The following is a 27,677-nucleotide window of genomic DNA, read 5'->3' as shown; positions in this document are numbered from 1 at the left end:
TACATATGATTATATGTAATTTATATACAAATATATAATATATCATATACAATTATATATGCTATATAATATATGTTATTTGTGTACCTTTTTAAAAAAATTCTTTTTTTTTAAGATTTTTTTTTTTTAAGATTTTATTATTTAATTGACTGAGAGAGAGAGAGAGACAGCTAGAGAGGGAACACAAGCAGGGGGAGTGGGAGAGGGAGAAGCAGGCATCCCGCTGAGCACGGAGCCTGATGTGGGGCTTGTTCCCTCATGACCTGAGCTGAAGGCAGACGCTTAACTACTGAGCCACCCAGGTGCCCCTAAAAAATATTTCATTTATTCGTCAGAGAAAAAGAAAGAACACAAGCAGGGGAGAGGAGTGACAGGCAGAGGGAGAAGCAGGCTCCCTGCTGAGCAAGGAGACCCTATGGGACTCAATCCTAAAACAGTGGGATCATGAGCTGAGCTGAAAGCAAACACTTAACCAACTGAGCCACCTAGCGGTCCCAATTTGTGCACTTTTTTAAAGTGAAGACCAAAAAACCCAGTAATTTATTTTCATGTACAATAAAAATCAAAAAGAAATGTCCTTAAAAAAGTGTTTTCTACATTTAACTAGACTTCTCAATTAGCCATAGTCCTAACATATGCTTTATGAGATAATTAAAGAGCAAAGATGGGTCAATATCCTTGCTACCCAAAATATGTTCCTAATCTGAAAAAATGGATCATGCATTCTATCTTAATAGAAGACTCCATTCTCCTCCATTCTGACATTGATTGTTACAATAAATGTTTATTGTTACAATAAAGGGACCAGTCATTCAGGCTAATCTGCAGTTCCCAGTCCCACCTGCCTAGAGGCCTCTCCTTCCGGTCAGAAGTGGAGTCTTCTGAAGAAGACATCAAGAGATTATGGCCTCAGTAGAGGGCTGTAGCACACGCACTTGGCTCTCTAGGCTCCAGAGAACAGATGAATGGGCACAGCCTCCAGCCATGCTGATACCATCACCTTGACCAGACACTGCCCGAGGCCAAGGCAGGATCAGAGTCTGCAGTCCAGAAGCAGACAACCTGGCAAAGCAGATGGACCACCCAAGATCAGCAGGACGGGTACTATGACTTCGAGCTGAATGAAAGTGATTTATGTGGGGTTCATTCCTATTTCCGAAAGGCGATACGAGAAGACCCTTTTCTTCTTTGATCTATACCTCTAACCCTTGATTTGGGAGGTTATATTTGAACCAGGAATAAAATATTCCTTCAGTGGTGCCTTTTTAACTAATCCTTCAGAATTCTGGGGGAGGAGGGAAACCATAAAAATTTAACATTAGATATAAACTCATGACTTATCAAGGAAATTTTAAAATAATAGTTCTACTGGGGCGCCTGGACGGCTCAGTCAGATAAATGTCCAACTCTTTGATTTCGGCTCAGGCCATGATCTTGGGGTCGTGGGCCCCACCTCAGGCTGTGCGCTCAGTGACGAGTCTGCTTGTCTGCTTGAGGATTCTTTCTCCCTCTGCCCCTCCCTCCCCTGCCTCCATACTCTTTCCCTCTCTCTAAAATAAATCAATAAATCTCTAAAAAAAAAAATAATAAAATAAAATAACAGTTCTGTTGAAAACAGCATGTTATAGACCCCAAACTATAAAACTGCTCAGAATAATTGCCCACAGTGTCTTCCCTGGGACCACTTTCTCTTCATGGCCATTAGTTCGGTATGCAAGGTCAGTAAGAATCTATCCTCCTTCCCAACAGGATATAATTGGGTAAATCAAATTTGTAACCATGACCGTGCCAGAAATGTCACATTTAATGACAAATTTCATTATATTAGGCATGAGAAGCCTGAGAGTAAAACACATGGACCGTCCTTCCCATGTGGGATGTGGCCTCCCCGGGAAGCTGCCCGGGATGTGCTTCCTGGCTTGCGGATTCCCATCCAGCATTTAAGGTTACAGAAAAAGTTACTCCTATCAGCCCAAAACACTGACAAACGGGGATTCTGCAAAAGGAAGTCACCCCTATCGTTACCGGCTGTACAGGCACTACCCGACAAGGCTGACGAGCATGGTTCGAGGTTTCTGATCTTAGATAATACCCTAAGAAATTTTTTCACACCCACCGATTCAAATAATGACCCAGAGGTTCCACGAAGCCTCCTGACAGAAGTTAGCTCTAAAGCCTTGGCATCATATGCTCTGATCTTAACAGCCATACACTCAGCGAGACTTTGCTTATTAATCATCACCTCGTTACAATGGCCTGTGTCCAGAAAACTGACCAAACTTTTAAAAAAATCAATCAATCAGTAATGACAAACATGAGAAAATTACCAGGACAAACCACTGTGGTCCAATCCTTATGCCTTAGGAGGCACAGGAGCAGCAGGAACGGACAGAGGCCTCGTCCTGCTGGCACTCCCCCGTTGCTATCTTACTACCAAACCTACACAGTACACGTTCAAGTCCAAGAACTAGACCAACAAGGCGTTTCTGAGCCCCGTGATAAAGCCTACAAAGACAGCGGACGTAGCCGAATAAATCACAACAGTAACGACAATTTTAAAAAACGCTAAAAGCAAAAATGAGGGTCTGTCTCGCATCAGAGCCCCAAAGAGAGAAAACTTGATCACTTCCTTCAAATTACAAGCTCTGTAGCAAAACCTACTGCACCCCTGACTTTCCCAAACTGGTACTGGCCAACACACAGCAACGCCTGCAGATATACATGATCGTCGTTGGGGGCGGGGGCAGGGAGGGCTGTGTTCCTTCCCCTCTGAGGAGCTGAACTACTGTAATCGTGGTAACCTTTGGTTTGCTTCTTTAAATACCTGTGGTATTTTTATTTGGCAAGTGGCGAGTCAGCCTTTCTGATGTCTATACTCCCCTGCAAAAATCTGTCTTTTGTTAAAGCATTTGTGTTTCTGAATCTCTCTTTCACGCACTCCACTAGATAGAATGCCTATTCTATAGGGATTTTTGAAAAAACAGGGATTTTTGTGTTTTGTTCATTGCTGTGTTCCCAGCACCTAGAACCATGCCTGTCTTGGAGCAGAGGCTCTGTAAATATTTGTTAAACGGATGAATCATATGTTCTATAAAAGACAGTTCTACTTATGCCACAGATATCCCACAAACGCCCAGATGCTTATTACGTGCCACACGCTGGGGATATGGGGCCAAGCCCTCGTCTTCAAGAGCTCCCAATATATTTTAGGTGGCAGACAGAGAATGTGACACATACAAGGCAGCCTGCCACTGATCTGATGGGGACGCACGGGGCCTGTGGGCCCCAGGAGGACTTCCGGGAGGAAGCTGAAAGGAGAGATGGCTAGGAGAGGGCCAGAGAAACAAGATAAAGAAGAGGGAGAGTGTTTTAGGCAAAGGACACAGCAGATGAGAAACGGGGGGAAGGGTGGCACAGTAGTGACAGCAGAGGCCAGTGAGGTCTACAAAGGTCCTATCATCAAAGGCCTCAAATGCCAAGTAAAGGAGTTTGGTCTTGACTGCCGGGGCAGTGGGCACCTAGAGCAAGCAGGTCCTTGCCCCTCCCACACCAGGTCCATGCACCCAGCACATGAGCCAAGACTGACTGCCGGGGGCAAGGGGGTTGGTGGGAGGGCAGCAGCAGGCAGGCCCCTTACCTGGTGTGCTGCTGGAGGTGGGAGAGCTGTCGGAAGGACTTATCACAGTAGGAGCAGTGGTAGGGCTTCACGCCCAGGTGAATGCGCAAGTGCTGGGCCAGGTAGGAGGCGTTGGCAAAGGACTTGGAGCAGTGCGGGCACTTGTGGGGCTTGGCCTCGGTGTGCGACTTGGAGTGAATCTGCATCTCAGACTTGGTGAAAAAGGTCAGCGGGCACACCTTACACCTGCGGGGCAAGAGGCACTTTCACACCTGGGAAGACCCCCACCCTCTGTCCGGAAGCACAGGGGGCCTCCCGCACCCATAGACCTTGTGCCCCGCACAGCGAGGAGCCCCGGGGGCACAGGCCCACCAGGGAAAGTCAGGGGGCAGGCTCCCAGCCTGGAAAACCTCCAATCTAGAGGCCAAGGCTCTTCCCAAGGGGGACTCTAGTCACAGCAGCAGGGGACTGCTTGACATTTCCCAGAGGAGAGAGGCCCAGCAATCTTGAGGAGGTATGCCCGGGGCCACAGTCCTTAACACTCAAGAGTAAGAAGTTCTCCTCCTAGGTGCCCATCAGAAGCATCTGGGGAGCTTTCAAAAAGGGCTGACTGGCCCTCGGCATGTTCCCCACCCATCCCTGACAAATTAAATCAGAATTTCTGGAGGTCCGTTCCTGGGATTGGCATTTTCTGAGCGCTCCCCAGATGATTCTAACTTGAGGGCTGAGGACACTGCTTACAGGGAGGACGAATGGATTCCCGCTGCTGCAGGCTGCGGTGAGCTGGGCCCCCAGCAGCCCCGCATAAGCAGGGGGAGGACCGCCCCACCCACCTGTGAAGGGGCTGAGGTTGGGGCTTGGCAGAGAACCCCGCTCCTCAGGACCTGGCACCCACCCGCCCTCAGCCCCTGGGGTCCCCTTCCAGCCCCAGCTGTTGGGCTCCAAGGGCAGCCCCCCAAGCCCATGGTGGACCCCTTGGTGGACCCCTTTCCACCAAGACCCCCACCTGTATGTCTTGCCCTCCTTGGCAGTCTCGCCCGAGGCCAGGATGGGGTAGGGAACTACGAGGACAGGCGGCCCCCCTGGGTTCTCTGCCTTGATCTTTTTGCGGCCGCGCTCGGACTTAGGGGGGCCAAGCAGGCCGTGGCCCTGGATTGTCTTGATGGAGTCCAGGAGGGGGGGGCTGGTGATCCCTGAGATGAGGGTGGGGGACGAGGCGATGAGGCGGCTCTGGCTGGTGGTGGTGGGTGTGGACGGGGTGCTGGTACCCGTGCCCGCACTCGACTCCGACGTGCTCACAGCCGGGGTTCGGGAGGAGAGCCCCAGACCTGCAGAAGACATGGAGGGGAGGCAGCTGCAGAGGCCTTTCCAAGCCTCCCCTTCCCTTTGTAAATTACCCGGGGTAACTACATGAGAGGCCCATGTATGTATAAGAGGCCTGACACACCGAAGAACTAAATTGGTTTGGTAACAGAGGCACTTTGGAAATACTCCAAACCACAGGAAAAAAGCACAAAGATGTTCACTACTGTGTTATTTGCAATAGCAAAAAACTAGAGGAACTGAAATATGGAACATTAGGGAAGGGGTCCATACATCGTGATCAGTCTTCTCCACTGAACATTAACTGCCGACTAAAAAATTATGCTTGTAAAACAAAACACACACACACAAAACAAACAAACAAAACCAGCACATGTATGCATAGAAAAAGTAAGCAGGAGAAGAAGATATACCTAAAGTAATGTGGATAGTACAGCTAGAAGTAATTTTTTTTAAAGCATTTCGACTTAACTGTACTTTGATTCTTTGACAACGTACTTAAAAAAAAAAAAAACTTTTGTAATATAGGGGCGCCTGGCTGGCTCAGTTGGAGGGGCAGTGTTTGACCCTTGATCTCGGGGTTGTGGGTTCAAGCTCCACTTGGGTGTTGAGATTATTGAAAATAAATGAAAGCCTTTACAAAAGGGAAAAGGAAACAAAAATAAAATAAACTTTTGTAATAAAAGTCATTCTTTTAAAAACGAGGCGACTAGAAACGTTTACAGTATCAGGTGAAGCCAACAAAAAGCTGAAAATGGTACCTTTCATGTGACTAAAAGAAGACTTCTTTTAAAAAAAAACCAAAAATCTCACCATTGAGAAAGGTAAGATCCAGAGATGGACAAGCATTCATGTCCGCCGCTGCATTTATAACCATCAATGGAGGGCTGACTGGCAGAAGCCATTAATACGTCAAATGTACATGACTTCTGACGAAGCAACGTGGCTTCTAGAAATTGCCCATAAAGAAATATCTGCCCCCGAGCACAAGATCTGTGTATACGGACCTTCTGTACAACCAAACTGGACACAACCCGTTTGTCCTCAGCAGGGGCATTGTAAAGAGATGTGGTCCATCTTCACTATGAAGGACTGAGCAGCCACAAAAACAAGAAAGGTTCTGTGCAGTGATGGAGAGAGAACGCCCAAATGTGCCGTCATCAGGAGAAAAAAAGCAAATCGCAGACAGTAGGAACCCATCTATTTAAAAAAACCCACACACACCTAAGCTTCCTAAGTAGGTAACAGGCAATACAGATGTGTGCATTAATGCACAGAAATAGCTCTGAGAAGACACACCCAACTAAATTTATGTCTAAATTGTGGTTCGCTCTAGGGAGAAAAGAATTTTCTGGTAAAAGGAGATTTTCATACTGCGTCTAGCTGCTTCTATATTATTTGAATTTTTACCTGGTGAATTCATCCATTTTTTAGATCTGTGATTAAAGGATAAAACAAAATAAATTATAGAGAAAACATATGAAAACGCTAACAATAGTAGGACGAAAGCTAATTTTCTCTCTTTTCAGCTTGTCTGCAATCTTTACATTTTCTATAAGGACTACAAATTACCCTTATAATCAAAAAAAGCATTAAAAATGCTCACGGTAGAATGGTTGAGTAGGAAAAGTGAGTTGAAGTCATGGGTATAGCCCTACTACAAGCTCAGCAAAACACACACACGTATATTAAAAAATAAACAAAAAAGGTGGAAAAGGAAGGAAATGAACCAAAAGGCTTTCCTTAACTGCTGGGTTAGGAGCTGGGGATTATTAGTGCGTTTTTTCCCTTAGTTTCTCTTTTTTTTTCCCCCAAATTTCCCTTAATATGCTTATATTACTTTTTTAATATTACTTTTATAATGAAAAAAATAAATTTAATAAAATCATAATAAGGGGGGATGTGCAGAGTGTGGCTGGGGCCTCAGGGAGGCTCACTGGGTCCCATAATTCCTGGGCGTCTCTGAGAGAAGCGGGGAATGAGGAGAAAGGCAGAGGCGCCCGACCAAAGGCAGGGGTGAGCCAGAGGAGGAACAAAGGCCCGGCTGCCGTGGCCTCCAGAGAAAGCCTGTCCACCAGGCTCTGAGGTAGACGTCAGGCAGCCCCGGCCTCGTGACACCCCTCAGGACTGAGCTCACCTCCTTCTCTACCCCGTGCTTCCTCCTGTGATTCCTGCCCCCCGACCGTGCCTGGGCTCTTCCCTCAGGTCTTCCCTCTCTTTACCCCTGCGGCCAGCCCAGCACCGAGCCCTGTCCATTCCCCTCCACAACTCTCAGATCTGTCCCCTTCTCCCCGTGCCCACTGCCACTGCCTGATCCAGGCCACCACTCTCCTACAGATCTCCCTGACTCCTTCCCTCTCCCAGCAAGCCAGTCCCCCACCTGGCACCCAGACCCAGCTTTCTAACCCGAATCTGAGCAATTCCCTCCCCTACTTAAAAATCTTCAACGGCTCTGCACTGCCCGAGGGTCAAGTCCAAACTGCCCAGCCTGGCCCACGGGGCCCTTCACATCTGGTCTGCTTCCTCTCTAGAGACCAGCTAAAGCCAAGGGTCATTAACACCCGGGCTCGAACCACACTGCCTGCCTCTGCCTCCTACTGACCCTGCAACTCTGCCTCGGTTTCCTCATCTGTTAAGTGGAGACCTCATGGTGAGAACTGAATGGTTGTTTCCTAAGTCAAATACGGTGGAGTGTTCAACCTAATACTGTCAGTGCCCACCACACAGGCTGCTGGGAGTAGTAAGTGACCACTGCTGGGCACACACAGGCGCTCACCTGGAACCTGCTGCCATATTACCAGCATAAACACCATCCTCATCATGGTTTGGCCCTCCCACCCCGGCTGACCTTCTGCTTCCCACCCACACACCCGCTTAGCATATGCTGTTCCCTCCTCCTGATCCACTTCCCTCATGAACAGCCAACCTTTCCCCGCACACCGGCCCCTTCCCTCACCCACAAGTCTGGTCAGGGCTCTTGTGTGGATTTAGGGGGCGGGGGTCCTCCCAGGACAAGCGCCCCTCCCCCTGGCCTTCACCCCGCCCCCTCCCAGCCCGCCTTACCTGTGACGGTGCTGGTGGCCGGGCGCGCGTGCAGCGCCACGTCGGGCTGCGGCACAGCCTGCGGGTGCAGCCCCGGCACCTGCTGCAGCTTGGGCAGCGACATGACGGCCTGGCTGCTCTCGGCCGGGGCCGGCGGCACCAGCAGCGGCTGCTGCGAGGAGGCCGACGTGGGCGGCAGGTGGGGCGGCCGGATCTTCTCCGCCATCAGCTGCTCCTTGATCTTGTTAATCAGGACCAGGTTGTCTAGCTGTGGGCGGGAGAGGAGACGCCCTGAGGGGGCTGGGGCCGCATCCGGGCCCCTTCCCCAGGCCGCGGGTCCCCCGCGAGCCGGGAGCCTCGACACCCACCCCACAGGCCAGACCGAAGCCCCAGGCAAAGCAGAGCGGCTCCGAGAGGGGTTGGGCCGCCAGAGGACGAAGCACTCGTCTTACCTGGCTGGGCATGGTGGGAGGAGGGGGCCAGAAGTAGGGGTTGTTAAATCGAGGCTCGGCCATCCTGCGGGGAGAGAGCGACTGTCACGGGGACCCTCCCCACCCGCCTGGGGCGAGCTCCCATCAGCCATGCCCACTGAAGTCTGGCCCAGTGTCTGGGACCCCCACCCTCGTGGGACACTCACCCTGCAGCAGGGCAGGCCCCCTCCCAGGCCCAGGCAACCACGTCCCTAGGCTGAAAAGTCAAGAATTCAGTGTCTCCCTCCGTGGGCCCCAGAGGGCAAAGGTCAGAGACAGACCAGCTATGCTCCCAGTCCCCCCATCACCCTGATGCCGTGGACCAATTCCCATCCCCCGAAAGGGCCCAAGGCTGTAGAGCCCACCCCATGGACCCATGGATTTCACACAGAAGCCCCCACCCCACCCCACCCCCACTCCTGCCAGACAGAGACACACAGGGGAGTCTTGGAGCAACTTTGTAAACGGCCACAGAACAGAGGCAACTGCCCAACCCAGATCCTGGCCCTTCTGACCGCTGTTCCCTTGAGGGCAGACATCTTCATCAGAACAAGAGGGTAGCCTGGGTCATCAGATATGGCCACTCTGAAGGGCAATCTGGTACTATGGTTACAGAGACCCAAGTGATTACTGCCCTTTGACCCCAAAAATTGTTACCTCTGGAAAGCTGCCTCTAAGAAAAACACGCATGGACATGTGCAACATTTTACCTACAAGGATGTGTCAGCACACTCTGCTAAAGGAGCGACTTGGGGAGGCCTGCAGCTAGGACAGTTTGGGGCTCTTCACTAGAATTACGTGACAGTCTACTGATGACCCTCACCTCTCCAAGTTCCATGGCAGGCCCGGGCAATTAGGCCATTCAACCAGGGCAGCGTGAAGGATGGGCCTTCAGAGCTATTTTACTCTTCCAGAAGGTTCCAATCTTCCTGCAACCCGAGAGTAAGTCAAGAAGTGACTTACAGGGATACCTGGGTGGCTCAGCCAGTTAAGCCTCTACCTTTGGCTCAGGTCATGATCCCCGAGTCCTGGGCTTAAGTCCCGCATGGGGCTCCTTCCTCAGCGGGGAGCCTGCTTCTCCCTCTCCCTGCTTTGCCTGCCACTCCCCCTGCTTGTGCGCGTGCTCTCTCTCTCTGATAAATAAACAAAATCTTTAAAAAAAAAAAAAAAAGAAAAGTGACTTACAGGACCATTCTGAACCAACCTGTTCTCCACCAAAATTCTCCTATCGCTCTCTCCCTAAATAGAAATTACTAGCCTCAATACCTACCAGTATTGGTGCTTAAGTGAAACTGTTTATTTTGACAGGAAAGGCCAAAGTGAAGTGCCTTCGACTTCTTTTCCTGGTCCTAGAAGCCCAAGGAGCTCCTAGTGGAATTGCAGGCAGAGGGTTTTAGGAGAAAACTCTCAATACAATCTAATCTCAACACTCTTAATAAAGACTTTTGATACAGATTACCCTTATAATCTTTACTTGAGAAATAGGCACAGGAGGTATGATTATGCCATTTTATAAGTGAAGAAACTGAGGCTTGGAGAGAGGGGGAAGGACCCGTCCAAGACGACAGGGCTGGGTGCCAGAGTCAAACTAGAAATCGGATTTGCTCAAGGCTTTTCCTCTGGGGAATTTGCTTTGCAAACCCCAGTCCCTGGTTGAGCCAATAAACCACATGCAAATGGCTGGATACCTACACAAAACCATCTCTGCCTTTCCCTCCCAGCCTGGGGGCCGCTTGAGGTCTGAGCCTGGCCAGGCTGAGGGTCAGACAGCCCCTGGCCTCTAAGGGCTCTCCTGCTCCCTCTACCCACAGACATCAAGCTGCCCTTCCCTTACACCCCAACGCTAAATAAGCCCTTCCTGCCTAGAGTTCTCCCTGACTGTTCCAGACCCCTTTCTCAGAAAGACCTCAACACCATAATGACAGGGAGGAGGCTGCCACTTATCAGCTGCCTCCCTTGTGCCAGGCACATCAACACTCAAAGACAGGTACTCTCGTCATCCCATTTTATAACTGAAACTCAAGTTCAGAGAGGTAGAGTGACTTGGTCAAGGCCACACGGCATGGAAGCAGAGCTGAGATCCCTGCTCTAATCTGCCTAACTCCAAAGTCCAGCTGATTGGTCCCTTAGCTGTTCAGGGGAAAGGCAAGGCATCCTGACTGCAGGCTCGTGAACATGCCTTGTCTTAGGATACAAAGGGCACTGCCCGGGGGGCAGGCACCCACTCATCCAGCAGCCTCAGGACCTGCTGTCCACCAGGGAAAGTGTGAAGGGAACGAAACTGGAAAGCCAGGGAGAAGAGACTCCAGGCTGGGGGGAAAGGAAGCCGGGAACTGGATACACCTGTCTCACCCATCTCAGTATCCCCGGCAGCCACGCCGAGAGGTGACCCACAACATGAGTTGCATGACAGAGTGAATAAATGAAGGAATGATCATCAGAATTCAGGACAACCACACACAATGTGGCAGTTTACACAGCTCTTCTGTGTCCACTGGCATTCTCCCCAGAGCCCCCAGGAAGCAGGGAATAGTTTCACCCCCATTTTGCAGAGGGAAGCACTCTGCTCCAGGCCACAAGGATAGGGGAGACCAAAGGGAGCACCGCACTGCGATGCTGAACCTCAGCTCTCAGAGACTCAGTGCTCCTCATCTGTGAAATGGGGTGAAACAGGCCACTCTGCCTCAGGCCTGACCCAGCCCAGGGCTCTGCCTACTGCTCCAGCTGTTCCTCAGAGTTCTGCGGAGGCTACCCTCTCTTCCTCCTCTTCAGCTCAATGCCAAGTTCAGGCTTCCCAAAGGCCCAGCCCGGTCAGGGAGATACCGGGAAGGTGGCCAGCCTAGGGTCCCATGGCTGGGGTCAAGCATCCTCTCTGCCACACGTCAGGCCCCTGGGCGGGCAGGGATGGCCCCTCGCCCCGGCTGGACAAACAGGCTCACAGAAGCCAATGGTCTGCCCTGGGCCACTTAACCTGATCCCCACGGTCTCCGCCTAATTTCTCCATGTCCTTCTCTGGCTGGTCGCAATTTCATGATTCAGTCTGTGCCCCTGGCCTTGGCACATACCTCCTGTGCGTCAAAGGTGAGGAAGGTGGGCGGGGGTTGACCATTTGTTGGGTGTCAGGCCCACTGCCAGGTACAGCTCAGGAGGATCTGCAGGGAGGCTCCCAGCCAGCCCGTGGGGTGGGGGGCCCCTTGGGCAACCTGGGGGCCTGCACGACGTGACGGGCCATCGCCAGAGGTGAAGCTGCTCCGACCTTGTCAGAAAGGAGGGGTCTGAAGCAGGAGACTGGTCAGGTGTGGGTTTGGGACAGGTGGACAGGGCAGGAGGCCACAGCCCGAGCAGAGGCGCGGATGTGTGCAAGTACGAGGCAGGTTTGGGTCCATGAGCCCGTCACCTTCAGGCACCAAAAAGAGAGCCAGAGAGGGGAGGTAGTGAGGGACTGGCCAGCCAGCAGGGTGCTAAAGGCCTGCCAAAGGGCTGGGCCGGAATGCTGGTGGGGAGAAGGCATCAGAAGCTCTGGAGTCAAGGGGGACTGAGGTCAAAGGGAGCAGCAGCCTGAGGGCCAGGCCGAGGCAGGGGCGGAGGAGCAAAGTGGGCTGTGCCTGTAAGGTCCTGCGGGGACAGGCAGGACAGGCTGCTGGCTGGGCGGGATGTGTCCACTGGTCTTCAAGCCCCCGAGGGAAGGCGAGACTGCTGTGAGCCGAGAGACACACAGCCCGGACGCTCACGGTGGGGCAAGCGCACTACCGTTTCGTTTTTCTTGCTCCACAAGGTGAAGAAAGTCAGAAAGGTGGATGAACGAAACACCTAGTGCTGCTTCTGAAAACGGTGGGCCCATCCACCATCTGCCCATCCATTCGCTCTGGATACATCCTCTGGGCCGTACGGGGTTGAGAGCTGGGGGACCTGAGGCAAAAGGGGGCACCCTGCTGTCCAGGAGCTCCCAGCTAAGTGGAGGAAACAGACTTGTGGCCCATAAGCTTCTGCATGAAAGAACTTTCACCTGAGCCCTGCTACATGCCACCGAGGACCCTCCAGACCACCTCCTCATGGCCTCGTGCTGCCTGGACCCTCCGTGAAACTGTGACCCTGGCTCCTTATCTCGGTGTCTCTCAGAACTCCCCCCCCCCCACAAGCTACGCTCCTGTGTCCCACCCACCTCATCCGTGGCTGGCCCACCCGCTCTAGGACTCTAAATACAGTCCAAGTCCCAAGTCCCCGCCCTCAGACGGGGCCTGTCCCTGGAGCTCCAGGCCCACCTTCCAGCTACCTCCCTTTGCCTGTCTGGTGGGCCGCTTGGACTCAGCAAGCCTAAGCTGCACTGGGTCTTCCCCCAAGACATGTGCCCCCTGGAGCCATTCCTGACTGTGAGTGGGTACCCCTATCTGCCAGATGCTCCTGCCACAGACACACGTGTCCCTATACCTCCCAACCCTCCCTGCCCAGCTCAGATCCACCACCAGCCACTGCCCCGGGACTGGATTTCCAAATTCTCCCTCAAATCCACCCACTCCTCTCCACGAGTCCTAGCTATGATCATCTCACCTGGACCATGGAACAGACTGCTTTGTTTAGAGCCCAATGCACCTGGGTTCAAATCTCGGCTCCAACTCACCAGCTGTGTGATCTGGGGCAAATCAGTTGCTCCTGCCCCCCAAGTTAAGGGATGAGCAACCCAGAGCCAGGGGCCTGACCCAGGATGGAGAAAAGGATCAGGGGGACTTCCCAGTGGAGGTGATGCCTGCTTTGGGTCTTAAAGGATGAGCGGGAGTGAGCCAGGCAACAAAGGAGTGGGGAGCATGGCTGGCACAAGCAGGAGCCTGAGCAAAGGCCCAGAGGTGAGAAGCGACACGCCGTGTGCAAGGAGCTAAGCGTTCCCGTGTGGACTGGGAGAGGGGACATGGGGCTGGAGCCAGCAGCCAGGGAAAGCTGACAACATCCTAGGCCTGGAGTCTGGACTCAAAGCGGTGGGTGATGGGGCAGAATCTGTGGTTTAGAAAGACTCCACTGACTAATGAGTGTGGACAGGACCGGAGAGACCAGGGGAAGAGGCAGGAGACACCCATTAGGAGGCCCCTGGAGAAGGGGACGGAGGGGAGAGGGGAGGACCTGAGCTGGGACTCGGAGGAAAGTGATCAAAGAGGCCTGGCTATCCAGTTGGAGCTGGAGGCCAAGGAAGCATGCATCTCACCCCCACCCCACCCCCGGCACCGTGTGGCCCAGGAGGACCTCGGAATCCCCCCGCAGACACAGTCACAGGAACATGCAGACGGCCCCACACTTGGACACACGTGACAGACACAGACTTATGGTCCCAAACATGGACAGATGGGGACACAGAGCAGGAACCCACAGCCACCAGGACACAGAGTCACAGGTGGGCGCTGTTGCAGGAGGGTGAGTCCTCAGGGACAGACCCAGAAGGAAGCAGGGAGGGCACGTGAGGAAGTTGGGATGAACATAATGCCTTAGTCCCCCCCAAAGAACAAACCCCTCATTGACAGATTTCAACCTGGAATCACAGGCTCCTTACCTAGAGTGTCCTTTCCCACTTGGTGAACTTCTACTCATCCTTCAAGACCCAGCTCAAGTGTTCCCTCTTCTACGGAGCTTTCCCTGAACCCCCAGTCAGTCACTTCCTCTGTGTTCCCAACAGCACCTTGTATATGGGAATAACAATAACAATAATAATAAAATGGCAGCTACCGTCAATTTCAACACTCACTACGTGCCAGACACTGTGCTGAGTATGTCATATGCATCATGTCACTGAGTCTTTCCGATGCCCCTGTGAGATGTGCATTTAACAGAAGAGGAAACTGCAGCTCAGAGAGGTTGACCAACTTGCCCAAAGTCACACAGCTAGCAAGTAATGGAGTTAGGACGCCACCCAGATCTGGTGCAGCACTACAGGGCCATCACACCTGGTGTGGCTATCTGTTTCCCTGGGTGACTTCCCCGAGAGACTGTGAGTTCCTCACAGTTACAACTAGTGCTCGTTCACCTTTGCCATTCCAGCACCTAGCCCAACATGGTCTCAGAAACTCTCTGGAGAATAAAAAAATAAAATAATATCGACTCCCTTTTCTTGAGCACTCACAGCGGGCCAGGAACTGTCTAAGGCGATTTTACAGCCATTACTTTACTACTGCAATAGACCTATGATACATATGAGGAAACTGAGGCCCAGAGAGGTTAAGTAATGTGCCTGAGGTCCCAGAGCCAAGTCTAGATTTGAACCCAGATCTGCCCATGACCCTTTCCCAGGAAGATGGCCCGAGGGCAGCCTTGTAAGCTCCACGGAAGGGTACGAGAGGGGGCACCGAGGAAGGTGCACAGCAGGTGGCAGGCCCTGGCCCCTGGGAGGTCCAGGTACAGTACAGACAGACAGACACAAAGAGGACAGGCAGCCCAGGGGGAGGACAGCAGGATGCGGGTCAGCAACTCTTTCCCACCCCCGTCCCCAGACCATCTCACAGGCATTAAAAACTGAGATTTGCCCAGACCCCATGGCCACAGAGGAATGAGCTCCCAACGAAGCAAATGGGAGAGAGCAGGACCCAAAACTGTCTGGACACTATGATTACGAGGAGGCAAAAATAAAAACCTGCGTCAGAAAAAGCAAGCTGCAGGGAACCACACCCAGGGGGAGGGCTGGGAGAGGTGGCCGGAGCTGATCCGGTTTTTGTCTTTGTTTGTCTGATTTCGATTCTCTGTAATGTCGTATGGTTGCTTTTATAATGAAAACAATAAATTTATTCTCAAAGAAAAGACAGAAAATTGCTGGTAGCCCAAGGGCAGAGGGGGAACAGATGGAGGGTCTTGGAGGCATGGCGGCGCAGGCGGAAGCCAGGGTCAGCTGACGGTGGGCACTCAACTGACCGCTGGCTGCCAGGCCCCGCACGCCCCCCATCCTTTGGGTTCGTACAACCCAGCTAGGCGGCAGGGGGTGTCAGCAAAGGCTACCTGGCAGATGGAACATTCGGCGTGCACTTTGGAGCTGTTTGAAGGTGGGGAAAGGTCTCCACCACCTCCTCTGCCCTGGTCCAAGCCCTCTTTGGCTACTCCAAGAGTCCCTTTACTGGTTTCCCTGCCTCTACCCACAGCCCCCGTTTCATTCTCCTATTGCAGTTGCTGTGAGATTTCTAAAAATACAAAAGCAGATCACGATATTCACCTCCTTAAAACCTTCCATGGCTCCCTACTTCTCTCCAGACAAGGCCCGGACTCCTTGGGCCTTATGTATCAGGCCCTCACTGACCTCTGTGGCGTCAGTGATTCTTCCCACCTTACACTCTGCCCAGCCAGCCAGAGAGCTCCCCCAGGGTTTTACTTCCTTTATTTCCTAAACTTCACTCAGACTACCTCCTCTCCCTGGAACCCTCTATCCTCCCCACTTCACTGACTAACGCCAAATTATCTTCAAGCTCCAGCTTATGAACCACTTCCTCCTGAAAGCCTTCCAGGGCTGCTCCACCTCCACCCTCCTAGGCTGTGTCAGTTGCCTCTCCTTTGTTCCCTTTGTGCCCTGCATATCCATCATCAGAGCACGGATCCCCCTATTTTCTGTCTGTTTTCTTGCCCATCTCTATTGTCAGGCACACTGAGTAATTTGTCTTTTAAGCCCTGCACAGTATCTGATAAATGTTTGAATGAATGAATGAATGAATGCACTAGATGGAGGGAACTGAAAGGGTCATGGCCTGGATAGAGGAAAGTCCTCTCCCTCATCCTGGCACTATACTGTCCCCGGTGTCGCTCTGTTCCTTATTTCCTAGATCTAAGCCCTACCTTCCTAAGTGAGCTGAGAAGGGGCTATATGTGCTCCATAAGGACAAGCAGACCAAAAAGGAGGTTAACTGCTAATCAACACAGAAAATGGCTGTGCTTCCCAAGCAGTGAAAATTAAATGAGCTTCACCTCTTAAAATAGCAAAAAGAAAGAAGAAAATGACAATACCCAATGCTAGTGAATGTAAGATGAAACTGGCACTGCTAGCCATTGGTGGGACTGTAAGCTGGAACAAACGTTTCTTCCCCCGCCCCCCACCAAGATTTTATTTCTAAGTAACCTCTCCACCCAATACGGGGCTTGAACCCACAGCCCTGAGATCAAGAGTCACATGCTCTACCTTCTGCACCAGCCAGGCACCACACAATCACTTCTGAAAACAGTCTGGTAGTAATGTGTCAAGAACTCAAAAAAAAAAAATGTTCAGACCTCCTGGCCTCGTGATCCCATTCTTGGTCATCTATCCCTAGAAAATAACCCAAATATAGACAGAGTTTTATGTACAGAGTGGTTTGCTTCAGTGAGGTTTTTTGTTTTTGTCTTTTTGGGGTTTTTTTTGTTTTGTTTTTTGTTTTTTTTACAATAACGAAAAACGAAAGAGCCAAAATTTTAAATAGGAGGATGGCTCTGTAAGTCATGGTACACAGAGACGTGGTCTGCAATCATTAATAGCCAATGTTTACTGGCACTGTCATGACTCATTCAACACTCATATCAACCTTACCCGGAACTGAAACAAGGAGAAATTCGGTAACTTGCCCAAAGCCAAGCATGTACAATGGGAACCCAGAAAGTGAGGCTCCAGAGCCCATGCTTTCCACCTGACACTGGATCTGTTAGAAGGAAGGATTGGAACAACCCTGAAGTCACGTAGAAAATACTCGTGAGGGGCTCCTGGGTGGCTCAGTGGGCCTCTGCCTTCGGCTCAGGTCATGATCTCAGGGTCCTGGGATCAACCCCAACATAGGGTTCTCTACTTGGGGTGGAGCCTGCTTCCCCCTCTCTCTCTGCCTGCCTCTCTGCCTACTTGTGATCTCCCTCTCTGTCAAATAAATAAATAAAATCTTAAAAAAAAGAAAATACTCATGATATAGCAGTTGTCAGGGAGATGGGGGAAGGGAGCAGATTTTTAAAAACTGTATGTGTAGACAGGGCAATGACATCTATATAAACATCATTTACTGAAAGGAGGGAAGGAAAAACCGGAAGGCTAGCAGTGATGGTGCCTCAGGCTTGGGGTGAGAGCAGAAATGGCAGGTTTGGGTTTACCTCACTTCCCTAGTCTCTGACTTTTCTGCAGGGTAGTTATGTGACTTCCTTAAGGCATATTTTTCATGAAACTAAAGGTTCAGCAAGCTTAAGCCAAGCAGGACAGCCCAGCCCCTGCCCACAGATCCACGAGGAATCTGGTCTCAGGCCCTGCAGTTTTACCAGGAGGAGAGAAGAACTCGGAGAGAGTGGGGGGCTTGCTAGGTCCCACCATGAGCCCTCCAGCCCCACCCCAGACTCCAGCCAGGAGCACAGAGTCAGGAAGGGGCTTCAGAGGGGAGGACCAGGTCAAAGCCTGCCCAGGTCACTCATGCCTCCGTGAAATCTCTCTTGGGTTCGCATCAGTTTGGGGGTACAGTTCCAAATCCCCAGCACAGCACCCAGAGGCCTCTGCCAATGAGGCTCTGCAGGCCACATGTATCCCCAGCAAGTACATCCCCACAGCCTCCCCCACCCTATCCCCCATAGGTCCCCCAAAACAAGTTGCACTTTCATGCCACCATGCACAGGCGTCACAGCCCTGGGGAGGCCTCCTTGCTCACCAGCCCCTCCACAGCTGTATTTGCGGCCTCTTCCCCTGAGCACCCCCAGCTTCCTGGATCTCCTCCACCCCAGCCCTGATTCCACTCTGCTAGGACTGCCCGCTTCCTTGTCCACCCAGTCCCCCACGTAGCTGTGAGCACCCTGAGACCAGGGCTTGGGTCTGGTTCTTAGTGACAATCCCACACCCCGACTTGGCCCCACAGCTCACCTGGCTCCCCCCTAGGTTTCAGCTAAAGGGCACCTTCGAATTCTCTTCCAGCATGCAATGGACTGCCCTGTTGTGCACACCCACGGCCTCCTGCTTTCTCTGCTGCCTCTCTATCATGGCTCCAGATAATCCCTCCAGTCGTGATTCACAAGGACAGGGCCACCAATGCGGCCCCAGGGCCAAGCTCTGGTCAGGTAGTAAGTGCTCAGATGCCTACTTCGTGCCAGGTGCTCAATAAACATTCACTAAGAGGGAAGGGCTGTCCCTGAGAGAGGAGGGGGTCTGTCCACGTGCACCTTACAGACTGAGAAGTTTGCCAGGAGAGCCAAGGGTAGAGGGACAACATTCCCCAGCAGAGGGGCAGTGTGTGCAAAGACACAGCAAACTGCTAGCTTCCTAGGGTAGCTGAGGGTTCTCAACCATGGTCCCTGCCCCAGAGTGACAAATTGCTGCTGGGGCTCATCTGAGCTATGGGGTAGGGGCGTTCCTGGAAAGATGAGCTCATCCCACTGAGGGATGCATGAAGCTTTCACAAAGGTGGGACTTACTAATGAGGAAAGCAGAGAGGTCAAGAGATGCCAGAGAAGGGCAGGCCAGGGGGTAAAAAGTTCATGTGCCAAGGTCCAGTGGCAGGAATGCACAAAGCATCACGTTTGGTCGGGTGTGGATATAGTGCAGGGATTTGCAGAAGATGGAGGGAAGGGTGGCTGGGGGCAGTTGACAAAGGGCCAGAGTTCCAGGCTATGGTGCTTGGATAAAAGGCCATGGGGGGCCATGGAAGGTCTCTGAGCACGGGAAGGCCACAGTCAAGGTTTTCAGTTGACAGGACAATATGTGACCAGAAGGGCAGCCTGGAAGTGACGGGCAGGAGACGGTCTGAAGGGGAGAAGCTGAGGTTCCCCATCTTCCCAGCTTGTAAGACACCCATGTGCTCCAAGTCTGCCTCCCACGATCCCTCTGCCCTCCACATGTCCCTACTCCACGCGGCCCAGAGGGCCGAGCCCCAGCTGCTGGGCCCCACCCCATCCCCAGGACCCAGGCCAGCCTCGGGAGCTTGCTCCTGGGAACTTCCTGTGAGGACAGAGCCTCCCGAGGGTCCTGGATCCAATTAGGCTGGGTTTCCGCAGCCTGGCTGAGTTGGAAGGGCAGTTCTCGTTGTGAGGGAGGGACTAATTGCAAAGAGCAGGGCTGCTACCCGTGCCCTGGTCAGTGGAAGCTAGGATGCTGCCATTCGCCTCTCTGTCCCTCCCTTTCCCCCACACCAGCCACCCAGAGACACCACCCTCTCCGAGAGCCACAGGGCTCTCATTTAGAGAATGGTCCGGGTTACCCTTTTCAGACTGAGAGAATGTTCTGCAGGCTTTGAACACAAGCCCTTCTCTACTTCTCTACTTCCATTTCCCCTGGGGACCCCCAGCTCCCATCCTCACAGGCAAGTCCTTCTGCCGGCATGAACGGACAAGAAGAAGAGGAACAGAGTACTCGGTTCATGCCAGGCACCGTGGGGAGCATTTCCAAATACAGAACACATTCAGAAAGATGCTAAGAACATAAACAAACAGCTTAATGACTTAGGAAATACAGATCCAGGAACCCAAGAAGCCCTTACCCGATGCCCCTTCTGCCAGCCCCTGAGGGTCCCACTCTCCTGGTTTCTTCCCTAATCTCTTCCTTGTTTGGAGTCAGGAAAGAGGCTCATGCCCAGTCACGGCAGCTGGTGAGGGCAGAGGAAACTCAAACCCACTGCCACCAGCTTGCTGTGTGACCTTTAGCAAGTCCATTTCCTCTCTGGGCCATTGCTCCTTCCTCTATACTTTCTTTCTTTTTCTTTTTCTTTTTTTTTTTTTTTAAGGCAGGCTCCACGCCTAGTGCAGAGCTCCCCCCAAGGCGGGGCTTGAACTCATGACCCTGAGATCAAGACCCGAGGTGAGACCAAGAGCCAGATGTTTAACCGACTGAGCCACCCAGGCACCTGCTTCTTCCCCTAAACCAGTTGCAACTAGGGCACCTGGGTGGCTCAGTGGGTTAAGCATCTGCCTCTGGCTCAGGTCATGGGGACTGAGCCCCATGATGGGCTCCCGAGCCAGGAGTCTGCTTCTCCCCTTCTCCCTCTCCGTCTGCCACTCCCCCTGCTTGTGCTCACGCACACTCTCTGTCAAATAAATAAATAAAATCTTTAAAAAAAAGAAAAGAAGGAAACAAACAAACAAACAAAAAACAGATGCATCTCAAACACAGCCTGGGCTCCTGGACCCTCTGAGGAACAAAGCGGCAAATCAGGGGTTAAAAGTACAGTTTCTGTAAAAGAGAGTCCAGGTCAAAGCCCCAATTCAGGCCCTTGGGACTGTTCCCCAACAGAGGACAGCAATGCTGTCCCCACAGCACTGCCTTTTGGAGTAAATAAGTCAAGTCTGGAGAGCAGTGCCTGATGTAGGAAAGACTCTGGAAGCCTTAGCTGCTGTTCTGTTAGAAGGTTCTCTCAGGCATGAGGGAGCCCTTCCCAACATTCCAAAGATCCACAGGGAAATCCGGCCAACAGGGAGGTTAACTGGGCTGGGCGGTGTGGGGGGGGTGGAGACTCAGCAGCTCCGGGAGGCTTTCAGGACCCACAGGGGCTGCTCCCTGACTGCTAGAGAGCCAAGTCTGGGATAAGTCCAAAAGGGAGAGCCAACTGTCAACTCCGGCTCTGGCCTGGCCCCCAGGAGCTTTCTAGACAGGTCCTAAAGGTCCGGGGCTGGGAACCCCTGGCAGGTGGTCATAGCCGGTTCTCACGCTGTATGCACCTCAGAACCCTGGCGGGGGTGAGTGAGGGGAGCAGGCAGGCAGCCTGCAGGGTAGGTCAGACAGAGCTGAGGACCGGGGTGGAGGCTGGCAGACAGAGTGGGCCCTGAGCAGGGCAAGTCAGCAACAGGAAGGTTGGGCTGGTCAGAGAGAGGAGTGGGGAGGGCCTGGGGTGCACATGTGGGGAGGAGTAAAAACAGGTCACAGAAGACCTACCAGTGGCCTGGGCTGGCCAGACCAGACCCACCTTCCCCTCCCCCAGGTCTCAGGGTTATCACTTTGTCCATGTTCCTTGATTTCCTGCCTCACTGTCTTTGCCCGGGCCATACCCTCTGCCCAGATGGTCCTTCACCTGGAAAATGTCACAGTTCGTCATCAGTTCCTCCCAGAAGCACCCCAGCCCTACGTGCACCTCGATCCTTACTCGTTAGGGTAAACCCAGCACCAAGAAGCTATATGGAAGCCCTCATCACGGAAAAGTTTCTCCTTCCTCGCACTGACCCAAACCTGCAATCAGTCATCATTCGTGGGCTCCCCTGTGGAACGTCTGTCTCCGGGATGAGGGTAGGGGCTACATCAACTTTCTCACCTCTGTCTGCAGCCCCAGGCCTGCGGCCCGATACAGAGTAAATGCTCTGGAAATACCATCGAAAGCAGGCGAGAAGCAGAGCTCCGGCCGGGTGTGGACACACACACGAGTGCAAGGGCAGACGTGAGGGATCATGCGTGAGGCCCAGGATGGGAGGCTACGTCCTCGTGGGTGGAAACGAATGTGTGTATGTAAGTTGTAACTCCCGTGTAAGGCACGCATGTGCACACGTGTACCTGCGTGCAGACAAGAAAGCAGGCGTGCACGGTGAGTGTGCATGGACATGGGCACTGTAAGGTGTGTGTGGCCTTGGACAAGCCCTGCTCCTTTCCCCTCCTGCTTTATTCCCCCAGTGGACAGACCGAGGTTTGCCTAGATCATCTCTGAGCCCTACCAACAGAGACAGGCTTTCCCGGGGCTCCATGGAGGGAGGACGGTCCTCTGTCCCCAAGTGCTCCGGCACAGAGCAAGCACCCAGCACAGGGCTCGGGGGACTGGAGGAGCAGGGATCATGCTCTGGACACACACATATTCACTGACTGACTCACACGTTCGGCGCCACGCACCAAGGCTGCCTGCCCTTCGAGCAGCTCACGACCCAGTGGGGAGAAAAAGGCTACGGAAGCCATGAAACCACAAGGTCAAAAGCACCGGGAATCTACGAACATCATTCCCTAAATGTTATCCACAGGGCAAGTGCAGCACTTTACACTTTGTGAAGAAAATCTTTCTGACAATGACAACTGTCTGACAAGAAGACAGGCGGGGAGCCTGGGGAGGAGGGAACTCCCCACCACCCTGGCTGAGATCAGAGGCCCCTTTTGTCAAGGATGTGGGAAGGGGATTCCTTCTCTGTGCAGGAGTCGGTTGAGGTTGGGCTTCCCCTCCGAGGCTGTGGGATTCTAAGAAGGAGTCCCAGAGTGCCGGGTTCGAGTCCTGCAATGCCCCTGATGAGCTCTGTGAACTGAGGCAAGTTACCTAATCCCCCTGTGCCTCAATTTCCTCATCTGCAAAATGGAAGGGGGATGAAAACAATGAGAATTCAGTATGTTAACGTTTATAAAGTCTTTTGGAACATGGCCTGACACAAAGTACTCAGTGCTGGTCCCTCTGTAAGTTTCTAAATCCTAGATCAGACCACACGAAGACTCCAAGCGTCAAAGGTCTTGAGGTAGAAAGCCCTTCAGATGCTAAGGGTCTGAGATTGGAAGAGACTGTGATTCTTAAAGGCCATGATTTAATCATCTCGTTATTTCCTAACGATAGCCCAGAGCCTCCCAGAGGAGGAGAGGACAGAGCTCACGGTCCCTTCATCTCCCAGGCACTGCCCTGCAGCCAGGGTCAGTGCCACCCCAGCTCCACGAAAGCCCTCGCCAGGCGGAGCCGGAACTACCTGCCCTCTTGCCCACGTAAGGTGGAAGAGGGTTCAGCAGTGTAGAAAGGCACGAAATGCAAATAAACAAATCGATGAGAAAGCTCCGGATACCGAGAAGAGCCGCAAGGCAAAGTAGAAAGGGCACTGGCGTGACCAGGTCACAAGAGCGGGAAGCTATCCCAGGGCAAGTGGTCAGGGAAGTCCCCCGCCACCACCCACCGCCGGTGGAGGCGACCTGAGTGGAAACTGGTGAAACAAGAATGTGCCAGCCATGCACATATCTAGAGGGAGAGAGCTCCAGGTAGGGGATATGCAAGGGCCCCCCAACAATCCGTACATTCAAGGTGCAGAAAGCGGTTGCTGGAGCTGGAGGGGGTGAGCCTGGGGGCACAGGCAGGGGAGCGGAGGGGCAGGTAGGCCCAGCTGGACCATGAGGGGCCCCTGTAGGCTCCACAAAGGACTTCGGGTTTTTGTTCCTCGAAATGTCCTGGAAACATCTGAAGAATTTTAGCAGGGGAATGACAAGCAAGGGCAGGGCTTCTAGGGTCCCCGGATCACTTGGCTCACCCTGAAAATATTATGATGGTTTTCAAAACTCAAGGTGGGGGTTGGGGCGGTGACCAACATTCCTTATCATTCAGTTGGTATATTCTGAGCTCCTACCACAAGCCTGGCCAGGGCTCTTGTTATCCCATGTACTCTTGTTATGAACCCCAGAGCCCACAAGAGATTTGCAGTGTGCCCATTTTAAAGATCAAGAAACTGAGGTTCAAAAAAGGGAAGAACGTGCCCAAAGTGATATAAGCCATGTACCACCCGGTGCAAACTGTGAAGTCCGATCCACAAATGCGACTTAGTCCCGGGACCCAGATCTACCACCATGACTGTCTGTGGAACTAACTCTCTAGTATTTTCAAACCAAGAGACCTCCCCTGTGACTCATGCAGGCACCCACAAATACTGCCCTGGCTGTGTTCCTCCTACCTGCAGTCTTTTTCCCTGCTGGCTTCAGAGCCCAGGAGGACTGTCCTTGGATCTCGCGTGGCTGTCCAGCCCGTGCTGGGTGAGCTGGAGACTGGATGGATGCAAGGACAGAGGGATGGATGACTGAAATGGCTAACCACTCAACTAACAAATGGACAATGAAAAGAATAAGGGAATGATCTAGAAAGCCAATGAATGAATAACTGATGGCTAGTTAGAAGAAGAAAGGAAGGAAGGAAGGAAAGAAGGGGGTGGGGGAAGGACTCTGCTTTATAGAGAGGCAGGGCAAGGAAGTGTCTTCCCAGAGAAGGATGGGCCAGGACGGCTTCAGACCTCACCCACACCCCAGCTTCCTCTCCACCTAGGGCCATCTTGCCTCCATATCCCAAGCCTGCAGATAGCCTATTTCTCAGTGTCTCAGACAAACTCATGTCTCTGTGAGGTGTTGGTCACTGCAGCACCCACTAAGCCATCACCAATCACCAGCAGCAGCAGCAATCACTGCTCCCCAGGGTCCAGTGGAGCCTAGCGGAGGGCAGAGTGGTTCACTCTCAGACCTCTGAGTTTCTTGTAGCGGAAGGGACACAGGAGACCAGGGCTCTGGTCCTAGCTGGGACCCAAACTGCTGGGTGACTTCAAGCCAGTGGCTTCCCCTCTCTGAGCTCAGATGACCTCTCAGGGCCTTTTCAGTTCAGGCATTCTACAGGGTTTGGGGCCTCTAGATTTTTACACAGTGCCTGGGTCAGCAGAAGAATTAGAGAGACCAAACACCCGAAGGTGGGGAAAAGCCCTATCTACAAGCATCAAAGTCCACCTAGAGAAAGGCCTGGACAAGGAGTTGGGGGGCTTGTGTTTAAGTCTTCCTCTGCCACTGCTTAACCTCTCCAAACCTCAGTTTCCTAAATTTTGAAATGGGGTTAGATATCCCCACCTCAACAATTTCACCACAAGCAAGTGTCTGGGGGAGGCTAACGGGGTAATAAGCACACACTCCAACAGGCAAACTGTATTCCATTCACAAGGAAGGATTATGCTGGCCGGGGTGGGGGCAGTGAAGGGGGACATGCTATCCCATTCCAGTCCACTTCTGTCCAGAAAGACTCTTCTAGGAGTCAAGGCCTCCACAGAGAACAGTGGAGAGAGCCCAGAAGTAGGAGTCTGAACATCAGAGTCCCTAGCTTAGCTCTCCTTCTAACGAGCAGTGTGACTTTAGGCAAATCACTTCCCCTCTCTGGACCTGTTTCTGCATCTGAAAAATACCTAGCTTGGTACCCTCTGGCCCAGGCACGCCAAGTTCTGCAGCCCTGAACCCCTACAGCCCACCCTTCAATCCCTGACTCTGCTCTCAGGAAGCTCACATTGTCCTTTGGAGCCAGGATACAAACCAGGAGTGAGACAAGAGGGTCTCCCTTCCAGGAGATGCTGGGACAGGGGCTAGAAGGGCTCAGGGTCCTCCCAGGACAAACCTTCCCAAAGAGGTAAAGACCAGGCCCAACTGCCTGGTGCCTTGGACAGCGCTTGCCACTCCAGACCTTTGGGCCTGGTCTTAAGACCCTCCTGCAGCCTTCAAAGCCAGCAGGCTCTGACCCGTCCGCAAGATACGTCAATAACTTCACCCAAGTACAAACTGCCTCCAACAGAGGAACCTTCAGGATGCCCGCAGGAGTAGTAAAAACGGGTAGAAGGGCACCACTAGGGAGAGGCTCAGACTAGCAAACCCGCACCTCCCCCCAACCTTCTCTTACCCCTCCCCTCAGACAAGACCCACTGGGGCCCCCAGCCCGCACCCTGACAAAAGCCCACCACCCAGGGGCATCTGCCACCAGATGCCACCTCCAGAGGGCAGGAGGCCCACCAGATCAAAGAAGGGGCTCTCCAACTACCAACTGCCAAACACACACACACATTTGCCTGAGGGCTCTAGAAGCCACCCCAAGGCCCAGGGCATGATTCCCGCCTACAGGGGCCACCCCCCTACCCCGGCCACCCATGAAGGAAACAGCACCCCCTCTCCCCACACACACACTGCTCCAGGGCAGGGCAGGGGAGAGCAGAATTATTTCCTCATGCCCGGGGTCTGAGCTGAAAACCATGGGCCCGCTCAGAGCCCCTACTGCCAGCCCTCTCTCCCAAATCTGAGGATCTAGTTCCTTACAATGCCTTTTTTATAGAACCTTTTCCAAAAGACATTTCCTGGTCCCCCCAAGTCCCCATCGCCAGCCCTCCACGTGCCCCCCGCAGCTCTGAGGAAACCGGCAGTTAACTTTTCCCCAAAATCCTGCAAAGGCGGTTGGCTGGGGGGAGAAATGGGCACCGAGATCCTTTCGCGGCATTTCACCGCCTTCCAAAAAAAAAAAAAGAAAAAAAGAAAAAGAAAAAAGAAAAAAAAAGAGCTTTAAAAAAAAAAAGAAAAGAAAACTTTTGGAGTTAACTTTAAATTCCCAACCCTCCCCCCCAAATCACCCAGCGGCTTCGTTTTTTTTTTTTCTTTAAAGTGCAATTGCATTGTGTCTCACCTCCCCGAAAGGCTCGCGGCTCTCGCCAAAGAAAAGGAAAAAAAGCCAACCCTTCGGGTGCCCCCTCTGCTTCCAGCCGCCTCTCCCACATTCTCAGACAGTTTTATTAAAATTTTCAGACAAAAGAAAAACAAAAATGGCAGCCTGGCTTATTTTTAAAACAGGACAGGGACGCCATATTCTGCAGATCTGCAAAAAAGGGGAGAAATCCGGCACTGGCCGCTCCACCGGGCCGGCTGCAAAGTGCGCGAACCGCGCCGTTTGCAATCCGTTTATTTGCATTAAGCCCCATGAATCATTGTTTACCGGAGAATTGCAGCAGGTTTGAATAGCCCGGCTTAAGAAAACACACAGAGAGACACACACACGCACACAGACACACACACACACGCACACGCACACACTCGGAGAGCAGACCTAGACACGCCGCGGGAGACACTTCCTACCCGCGCGCCGTCGCCGCCGCCGCCGCCGCCGCCGCCGCCGCTGCTGCTCCGGGCCGGGCCCGAGGCGCAGGCGGCCCCGGGCCCTCGGAGCGCCCCGGCCCGCGCTGACAGCGCCCGCGCCCGGCCCGCGCCCCCGCCCGAAACTCGGCGCAACTTTCCCGCGGGCGGGCGCTCGGGCGGGCGCCCGCCGCCGCCGCCGGGCCCGCTCCCCGCGCGCCCCGGGCCCGCACGGACCTGGCTGTGCTGGCGGCGGCTCCGGGACGCGGCCGCAGCCCCGCGCCCGGCGGCCCTTGCAGGGCCGGGCTGGGGCTCCGGCTCCGGGCTCCGGCTCGGGCTCCGGCTCGGTGCGGAGCCGCGCGCAAACCTTCCGGGTCGCCTGCTGTTCACTTCTGGGTTCTGCAAGCGCCGAGGCGGCGGCGGCGGCGGCGGCGGCGGCGGCGGGAGGCTGGGTCTGCAGCGCCGCGCGGCCCCCCGTGCGCTCGGCGAGCCCCCGCGCCAGGCGCCCGGCTCCGGGGGGGAGGGGGGGCCGCGTCGGGCCCCCGCCTCTCCGGCTGCGCAGCCCGTCCGGCCCCGGGGGCTCCCGCGAGTGGGCAGCGCCGGGCGCGGGCGACGGCGCGCGAGGGGAGGGGGCCGGGCGCGGGGCGGGGGGCGGGGGCGGGCCGCGCGCTGGGGGCCCCGCTTGGGCCCCGGGGCCTCGTCTCGCGCTCGCCGCCGCCGCCGC

At 53.5% G+C, this 27,677-nt stretch overlaps 1 protein-coding gene across 6 annotated transcripts in view; it reads right to left on the bottom strand.

Moving 5' to 3' along the window:
- ZNF362 (zinc finger protein 362) overlaps positions 1-27,446 on the bottom strand; it is a 38,955-nt gene extending 11,509 nt beyond the window's left edge. The window contains exons 1-6 of one of the 6 annotated variants that reach the window (XM_045064157.1): positions 27,191-27,446; positions 13,988-14,113; positions 8,434-8,497; positions 8,003-8,249; positions 4,623-4,944; positions 3,638-3,862 (exon numbers count right to left, since the gene is read on the bottom strand). In XM_045064157.1, coding sequence (XP_044920092.1) covers positions 3,638-3,862; positions 4,623-4,944; positions 8,003-8,249; positions 8,434-8,497; positions 13,988-14,025 — 896 coding nt within the window. In that variant the 5' untranslated portion in view covers positions 14,026-14,113; positions 27,191-27,446. The other 5 variants (XM_045064159.1, XM_045064158.1, XM_045064156.1 and 2 more) reach the window with 5 other exon arrangements.
- Positions 27,447-27,677: the final 231 nt, after the last annotated feature.

Source organism: Mustela putorius, unplaced genomic scaffold, assembly GCF_011764305.1.
Source record: "Mustela putorius furo isolate JIRA1106 unplaced genomic scaffold, ASM1176430v1.1 tig00003853_pilon_pilon_pilon, whole genome shotgun sequence".
Taxonomy (NCBI): domain Eukaryota; kingdom Metazoa; phylum Chordata; class Mammalia; order Carnivora; family Mustelidae; genus Mustela; species Mustela putorius.
The sequence above is the reverse complement of the archived record's forward strand: the minus strand, read 5'-3'. Positions and strand labels throughout refer to the sequence as shown.